Source organism: Corylus avellana, chromosome ca3 (assembly GCF_901000735.1).
Source record: "Corylus avellana chromosome ca3, CavTom2PMs-1.0".
NCBI classification, from domain to species: domain Eukaryota; kingdom Viridiplantae; phylum Streptophyta; class Magnoliopsida; order Fagales; family Betulaceae; genus Corylus; species Corylus avellana.
The window spans coordinates 12718021-12727403 of record NC_081543.1 but is presented as its reverse complement, the minus strand read 5'-3'; the positions used below and the strand labels follow the sequence as shown (position 1 = coordinate 12727403).

General features: G+C 35.6%; 1 protein-coding gene and 1 pseudogene across 1 annotated transcript; both read left to right on the top strand.

Annotated features, from left to right (window-relative positions):
* Positions 1–6854: 6854 nt before the first annotated feature.
* Positions 6855–7801, top strand: LOC132176559 (endoribonuclease Dicer homolog 2-like). The gene is made up of 2 exons (XM_059588804.1): positions 6855–7587; positions 7684–7801. The coding sequence occupies exons 1-2, from the start codon at positions 7274–7276 to the stop codon at positions 7793–7795; spliced, it is 426 nt and encodes a 141-aa protein (XP_059444787.1). The 5' UTR covers positions 6855–7273; the 3' UTR covers positions 7796–7801.
* A 189-nt stretch (positions 7802–7990) lies between these two features.
* LOC132174118 (endoribonuclease Dicer homolog 2-like) overlaps positions 7991–9383 on the top strand; it is a 14886-nt pseudogene continuing 13493 nt past the window's right edge.

The following is a 9383-nucleotide window of genomic DNA, read 5'->3' as shown; positions in this document are numbered from 1 at the left end:
TATCTTCAGCGTCCACTTAGAGTGGACGCTATTAGTCATCTATTTTAATTTTTTTAATTTTTTTTTATTTTACTACGGACTCTTTAGGGTCGACTTTTGTCGACCCTAATACATACACATTAGGGTCGACTCTTAGAGTCGACCCTAATGATGTATCTTCAACGTCCACTCTAAGTGGACGCTATTAGTCATTTATTTTAATTTTTTTAACTTTTTTTTATTTTACTACGGACTCTTTAGGGTCGACTTTTGTCGACCCTAATACATACACATTAGGGTCGACTCTTAGAGTCGACCCTAATGATGTATCTTCAGCGTCCACTTAGAGTGGACGCTATTAGTCATCTATTTTAATTTTTTTAACTTTTTTTATTTTACTTCGGACTCTTTAGGGTCGACTTTTGTCGACCCTAATACATAAGCATTAGGGTCGACTTTAAAAGTCGACCCTATTGAACTTTTTTTGTGATTTTTTTTTGTTTTTTTTTTTTTTCCCAGCTTATAGCGTCCACTTAAGTGGACGCTATTTATTAATTATTAGGGTCGACTATTATGGACCCTAAAAGTTTTTTTTTTGCCGCTTAAATTTTTCCCGCCCCTCGGATAATTCCCGCGCGTGTATTAGGGTCGACTTATTAGCGTCCACTATAAAGTGGACGCTAATACTGAACTATTAGGGACGACTTTCAAAGTCGCCCCTAATAGTTCAGTATTAGGGGCGACTTTTTAGTCGCCCCTAATAAGTCGCCCCTAATGAACAACTTTCTTGTAGTGAATCAAGGTCGTCCAACCTAAATATAAGATAGGGGATGTTAATTATAATAAAAAATAACTTACAAAAAAAAAAAAGAATTATAATAAAAAATATATCTCCGACTTTCAATTGTAAGAGTACCACACACATTCTCACTTACATATTTATAAAATTTTAAGTGCATATTTTCTAACATGATACTAAAAATCATCATTAAATTTTAGATGAATCACTATTAAGTTTTGAACTTTATGAAAACTTTTAGTGCAGCGAGTGTATTTGAGAATGTGGCAGGGAGTAATTTTTAATTTGGGATATTTTCTTCATTTTTTATGCAAAAAGGAGACATTACATAATTGCTTGACAATTAGTAAGGAGTAAATTAATGTATTTTTTCCTAAAATTTTATACTGGTGGAAATAGCAGGAAAAGCGTACAAACTGTTAAAATTATGTTTGCTAGAGCAAAATACAACTAAATTCTCCAACCATACCTGAGTGCCTTGTGATGCAAGACTAATTTTGTGGAGCAGTTTTTTGGTCGATCCCCATCAGAGAAATGTACTCAGGAATGTTTTGGTGAAATTATTTTGATGAATTTCAAGAATGAAGTAACAATTAATAACCCCATAAAATGATAATAAGAGCAATTGAAACTTATATTGGGAAGTCAAGTAAATTTCATTGATAACTTTTCCCAAGGTTCGATTATTGTATTTATTCTTATATTTGTTTCTTCTTTAAAATTTATAAGAAATTTTGTCTTTATAGGTTCTTTAATTTTATTTGATAAATCATTAGATATTTTTTAATTTGTGCCAGGTTCTTGGCGATCGATGTTGTAAAGTCATTGGCATGAGCTATTCTTGTTGATTTGGGATACAATAAGAAGATAGTCTTTCAGAGTAAAAGGTCTTTTTGGAGCCTCTAAAACAGTGATCTCCCATCCTGTAAAGGAGTTAAATGAGCTATGTCAAAAAAGAAAATATAATGTGAAATAATCCATCAAGTCCCGCAACAAGGGTATGGCTTCAATAACAATAGAGGTTGAAGCAAATGGGATCTCTTTCAAGGGTTCATCTACCGCTGCCGACAAAAGGACAGCAAAAAAGATAACTTCTAAGGTAGTATTGAAGTCTCTAAAGGAACAGATTCTATAAAATAAACACGAGAAGCAAGTTTAAACTCTAGGTATTAGTATTTTTCATATTGGACAAGTTGTGTCTGTTCCCATATGACATGGTGGTTCATTCATGATATGATATGATACAAACTTAATATATTACTCATCCTTAAAAATGGGTTTACAAAAAGGAGTGTCCAATAATTTATTGCATGATTAATCACGTGATTAAGATTGTAGATAATCAATGCAGGGATAATTAGCTTGTAACAGACATATACTAGTAAATGGTGGGTGACATCTTCGTACAGGAAGTCAAATTATTCAGATTAGATGGCTCATTAATTACTTTTGTGAAAAAAAAAAAAAAAAAAAAGGATAGAGACAATTCATCATGAGATTCTAGCGGTTGACTGATATGTTGCAACTTGCTTTTAGAAGTTAGGGAAAAACACAAAAAAGAAAGACCAAGATTCAAGAGTGTCTCCCTCTGGAGGACGAAAGTCCCCATTCGAAATTAATGTATCATTATGGCGTTCTCAATGACATGACTATAGTGCAAGCAAATTGCGTTTACTTTAGACGGTGACAGCCACCAATTAGAAAAACCAATCACATTGCTAGGACTCTGCCAGGTATGGTCTTCCGAGGGATGTTAAATTGGATGGCTCCGGTACGTTATCCTCATCCCACAACTATCATAGTTCTAAGCTAAGAATGGATCAGAAATTGAGGGATGCTGCCGACCAAGGAAACATTGACGCCTTGTACTCGTTGATTGCAGAGGACCCGAAAGTTTTGGACAAGATGGATGAGATTCCATTTGTTGAGACGCCTTTACACGTAGCTGCAGCTGCAGGACAGACTGAGTTTGCGATGGAGATGATGATGTTAAAGCCATCATTTGCTAGGAAGCTTAACCCAAATGGCTTCACCCCCTTGCTCCTTGCTGTGCATAATAACCAAAACCTATTGGTGCTCGAGCTACTTGATGTTCATAAGGACCTTGTCTGTGCACAAGGAAGGGGTGGTATGAATCCATTACATTATGCAGCCCAAACAGGAAACCTCGATCTGTTGGCTCAATTTCTAATAGTCTGTCCCAAGTCTGTTGAAGATGTGACAAGTCGAAGTGAGACTGCTCTGCATGTTGCACTGAAATACGACATGTTTGATGCTTTTCAGCTCCTGGTTAGATGGTTTCAGCGGGCCTGGTTTAAAAATGCTTTCTTCTGGGAGCAGAGGATCCTGAATTGGAGGGATGTGGAAGGTAATACTGTGCTGCACATTGCAGCATCCAAAAATCAACTCCAGGCAAGTTCTTTCCACTATGTTTTCTAGTGAAGAAGTAAAATAGAGTTTGGATATGTTAAAATATTTTGTATTATTTTTAGGGTTTATTCTCTACCTTAATTAGTCTAGGATTTATTGATTATCACTCATAGCCTTTCTATATATAGAAGCCTATGTAATCACATCTATTATATACGATTCAATGTAGTCCTTATATGTTTTCGCTCTCTCTCTCCCTTCTCTCTCTCCTTCCGCTCTCCAATATATTTAACAATATATTTAGCAAGATAAATGAGTGTTAAGAAATTTATCCTATTAAAAAAATTTTACTCCCAATTTTTTTAATTTTACCGCACACCACGTTAACAATGAGGTCTATCTTGAAACATGCAAAATGCAAACATGTAGCAGTAAGATTCAATCTCAAGAACATGCTAAAAATTATCTTCAACTCATTTTATTAAGCATTTTGGTCAAGACATTCTACGTTCTTTTTTTCTTTAATCTGTAACGTTTGCTTTTATTTTTGTTCCTTTTTATTTTATTTTTAATTAGCATTTTGGTTTTTTTTTTTTTTTTGGAGGGTTGAGGTTGAATAGTGTAGACTATTTAACAGTGATATGAGATCAATAATTGTGCACCTCTAAGTTGTATAGGTGGTGAAGTGGTTATTGGGTTCTAGAAAACTCCATGTAAACGCCAAGAATTCAGAGGGTTTTACTGCTCTGGACATCGTGGAAAAGCAAACACAAGTGGACAACCAAAAGATGAAGAATGTGCTACGTCGTGCTGGAGCAAAAAGTGCTTCATCTCTTCCTAAGTTATCTTGGGAAGATTACTTCAGATCTCCCGTCACAATTAATGAGAAGTTATTCGTATATTTATTTCATCAGAGAATGCAAATGTCAAATGACATGCGCAATATGTTGTTGGTGGTTGCTGTACTGCTTGTAACAATCGCCTACCAAGCAGTACTCAGCCCCCCTGGAGGATTTTGGCAAGATAACTACATTCCTGGAACCAATAATCAGTTCAATATCACAGCCACCACCAGCGCTTCTAATGAAGTCAATCAAGTCCCACATTGGGTGGGGACAGTAACCATGGCCAGACACTTTTTCCATCTACTCGTGTCTATTAATACTTTAACCTTTTATATACCACTATTCTTGATTATCTTAGTCCTCCCTCCTGGTCTTCCTAGTTTCCTGCTCCTCATATCCTTTGGACTCCTCTTTCTCTCCTATGGCACCTCTATAATAATCACAGCCCCGCTTCCAAGTTATTGGCTTCCTTATTTTTTCTTTTTCTCTTTCTTTCTTCTGTCTAACATTGCCTTGTATTTCTTCGTAACTTGGAAGAATGCAAAACTTTTCTTTGCTTTCTTTGATCCTGAAAAAGAGTTTTGAGCTACATATCCTTGAGTTCATGCAATGTAGTTTTATGTTAGAAAATATATTTCCTATATTGAAAAAATATATATTAAATTGACATTGTATGCTATTTACCTTTTATAAGAGTGATTGTCATCAAGTTTGATGGTAATCAAATCAATCAAATTTGTTTGTCATACGTATCTATTTCAATTCTGAGCATTTGTATTATAATATCAATCAAGCAATAAGAGCATAATGTTTCTCTTTGGGCTTTATTTGTGGACGCGTAAATCATAGACCGAACCGCATAAAATTATTGTGTCTCTTTTATTATTTTGTTTATTTATTTCCGCTATTTATTTATAATTTCCTATTTCATTATGAATTTCTTAGTTTAAGATTAATCAATACCATCGCACCTTACCAAGGAGCTAAATTTCCTAAACGTACATGACTTATTCTAGTCAAGAAATGTCATGATATGGATAAAGCACAAAATTGTGTTAATTGAACTTTAATTTATATATAAGCATAAATAAATACTAGAAAAACATCTAACATTCTTCAAATTAATTAGTACAAACTCATAAATAAAATTTGGGAAAAAAAATATATTATTTCTATCGGGTTATCAACTATCAGGCAACTTATCATGTCATTCTAAACTTTTAATTTTCGCAATGTCCTCACAAACTACTATTGAGTTGTAAATATTGTCTCATTTTGTGCAAAATATGACAAAAATATCTCTAATAAAAATTTGGAAAAAAAAAATCAGAAAAAAAAGGGCAAAAATTTGGCACTTATTCTATATATCTCAACTTGGGATCTGGCTTGCATTCCATAGTGGAAAACCGTTTTCCAAAAAATTAATAATAAAAAATTCATTCAAACTTAAAAATTAAAAAAATAATAATAATAATTAAAAAGCTAAAAATATTTAAAAGAAAAAAAAAAAAAAAAAAAGAAAAAAGAAAAATGGGCGTTCGTTATTCCAGGTCGTCGTTCATCATCTCCTCCGACGGCGGCATGTCGAAATCCTCCTCCATTTTCCCACTCGCAGACCTTGAGAATGGGGCCCTCGTCCGGCAGATCCAGGTCGTCGTTCATCATCTCCTCCGGCGGCAGCATGTCGAAATCCTCCATTTTTCCACGCGCAGACCTTGAGAATGGGACCCTTTCTGACTAAAAGTCTTCCTTATAAAACTGTCCCATGCTTTCCGAGAATGTCACAAGAAAAAGAAAAAAAAAAAAAAAAAAAAAAAAAGCTCTATATTTGTGACCCTTTCAGCAAGATTTTTGTGTTCACATTTGAAATCTTGAATATTTCTCCATCTGGGTTTTCAGTGTAATGCAAATTGAAGGTCCAAAACATGGCCAATCTTGTTCCTGGTGTCCTACTCAAGCTTCTGCAGCACATGAACACAGACATAAAGGTTGCTGGTGAGCACAGGTCATCTCTATTGCAAGTTGAGAGCATTGTTCCAGCGCTTGCAGGTGGTGAGTTATTCCCAAACCAAGGTTTTTACATCAAGGTTTCAGATTCCTCTCATGCCACCTATGTATCTCTCGCTGATGAACATGATGATCTCATTCTTAGTGATAAGATTCAATTGGGTCAGTTTATTCATGTTGAGCGGCTCGAAGTGGCCTCACCAGTCCCGATTCTACGTGGGGTTAGGCCAATTCCGGGCCGCCACCCTTGTGTGGGAAACCCAGAAGAACGACATGTTGGCTCAAACAGGAAACCTCCATCTGTTGGCTGAATTTCTTAAAGTCTGCCCCAAGTCTATTGAAGATGTGACAAGTTTAAGCGAGGCTGCTATGCACATTGCACTGAAAAACGACATGTTACATGCTTTTCAGCTCCTGGTTGGATGGCTTCGGCGGGCCGTGTTTAAAAATGCTGCATTCTGGGCGAAGAGGATGCTGAATTGGCTGGATTTGGATGGTAACTCTGTGTTGCACATTGCAGCATCCAAAAATGAACCCCAGGCAAGTTTTTTCCACTGTGTTCTCTACTAAATAAATAAAATAGAGTTGGTATAATAATTAATAGAGGTCTATCTTGAATTATGCAAACAAGTAGCAGTAAAGACTCAACTCAAGAACATGCTACAAATTATCTTCAACTCGTTTTATTAAGCATTTGGTAGCGACATTCTACGTTCTTTCTTTCGTTTATTTGTAACATTTGCTCTTTCATTTCTTTTTTCTCTTTTTATTGTTTTTAGCATTTGGGTTTTTTTTTTTTTTTGGTTGGGGGTTGAATATTGTATATTGAGACAACTATCGTCAGTTCAGCTACCAAGGATAATAAGGATGCAGTTGAAGGAAATAATGCCAAGCATACACAAAATGATGGTGAATAATCGTGAGGGATGGAGGAGCTGAAACAGAGAAGGAAGATTGGGTGGCAGTGGAACTTGGAGGAAGCAGATGTAAAAGCCATGAGAGTTGGACGTAATGGTGTTGGTGATAGTAGCAAGGGAAGGAAGAAAACTGTAGCGAAGGTGTTTGAAAAAATCACAAAGAGAAGCAGTGGGGAAGAAGAACAGAGGAACCACTTTGGTCTCTCTGTTTGTGTGTCATTTATAATCAGATTTTTTTTTAAAATGCTATCTATAATACACGTAAAGATTACAACCAATTTATAGATCATAATTTGAATAATTTGAATAATTTAGAGAGGTTTTTGGATGGAGATTGTTCGGGAGATAATATTGACATGGATTATCTTTTGCTTCCACCCACTGGCAAAGATCGGAGGATCATTGATTGGGAATGTATTGCTTCTGTGCTCTTTTCATGTGAAAAGCTTTCTGAATATCACTGGAATTGTCCTTTGCCCAATGGCTATGCTCATAGTGTACAGACTAAAGATGGTTGTGTATGCATTTGCATGCTTCTGAATTCTTTGGTGTATACCCCTCACAATGGTCATGTGTACTGCATATTTGGAAATTTGGGATTGAATGGAAACTCACTTCTGGAGCTCAGGGATGGCAGAAGCATAACATACAAGAAGTACTATGAAGAGCGGTGTGTTTCTTAATTATTGAATAAAAATATCATGTTGTTCTTTCATCTAGTTTGAATGTATTACGATTGTAATTAATCTGAATCCTTCCAATACAGGCATGGCCTCAAGCTCTGTTTTGATCAAGAATCATTGCTGAACCGGAGAAGTATTCTTCAGAGATGCAGAAAACAGGAAGAGAAAGGTTTGAAATTCTCAGGGCATGTCTAAAATCATTGGTCGTGTTCCTGTTCTATAACATCATTATTCTGTATTAGTAAACATTAAATATTTTATTTTATTATTATTATTATTTTGTCAGAATCGAGTTATACATCAGTTGGATTGCCTCCAGAACTTTGCTCAATAATAATGTCACGAATATCAATCTCTACATTTTATTCCTTCTCATTTGTTCCTTCGATTATGCATCGGCTTGAGTCTTTGCTTATAGTTGTCAACTTGAAAAAGATTCATTTGGATCAGTGCACGCAAAATGAAGTCATTCCAACCATAAAGGTATGTAGTCCTTCTTGTATACACTGCAAGCCTCAGCCTCTGTGTCTCTCAACTGCATATTAATGGAGTCCCTATTAATGTAGTTAGATGTATATTAAGTTTTGTTTGAATTTGTGCTCAACATATCTTCATTGTAGGTCTCGGAAGCAATCACTACTAAGAAATGCCAAGAGGCTTTCCACTTGGAATCCTTAGAAATTCTTGGTGATTATTTCCTCAAATATGCCATTAGTTAATGTTAAAGTATTAAATAAGTGATTAAATTTACCTTTTCCTATGAGCCTAAGCTTTTGGGATAACTGGTAATTTAACATGGTATCAGAGCCAAAGGTGCCTGGGATTGAACCTTGACTCTGACAATTCACCTCCCGTTTAAATTAAATATTTCACGTATTAGGCCTCACCTATTAAAAGGGAGTTTGAGCCCACACGTGAGGAGGAGTGTTAAACTAATTAATGATTAAGTGATTAAATTTACTTATTCCTATCAGTTTAAGCTTTTGGGACAATTGGTGATTTAATATGGTATCAAAGCCAAAGGTCCTAGGATCACATCTTGACTCCGTCAATTCACTCCCATTTAAATTTAAATATTCCACGTGTTGGGCATCACCTATTAAAAGAGAGTTTGAGCCCATACGTGAGGGGGAGTATTAAAGTATTGATTAAGTGATTAAATTTACCTCTTCTTATTAGCTTAAGCTTTTGGGATAACTCCAAGATTTTGGGCATGTTTATAAGGAATGACCCATCCTCTTTTATAAAACCGGTTTTATGAGATAAGTTAGATCCACGAATTTCTTTATGGTATCAAAGCCTACCACAGGATGAATGAGGCCCACACTACTTACCTTGTGACAAGGACTAGGAAAAATACTGACCTGCACGTGAGGGAGGGTGTTAAGAAATAATCTCACATTGCCTGTGGACAAGTTCTTGGGCAAGTTTATAAGGAATCAACAACCCTCTCTTATATAGAGAACCGATTTTATAAGATGAGTTAGGCCCACGAATTTCGTCAGTCTTCCTATCAGCTTAAGCTTTCGGGACAACTGGTGATTAACAGTCAACAGCTTTTCAAGACCTATCAAAATCCACATGAGGGCGTCCTTAGTAAGAAGAAAGAAAAAATAATTTCTAATGCCGCTCTCTGCAAATTTGGATGTGACCGCAAACTTCTGGTAATTTTTTCTTTTTTTTCCTAATAATGCCTTAAATTCTTGGTGTTGTCATTCTCATGAATTTGCTGTTGCTCTTCACTTTTTCTTCTATGTATTACATTTATTGTTGGTATTTTATA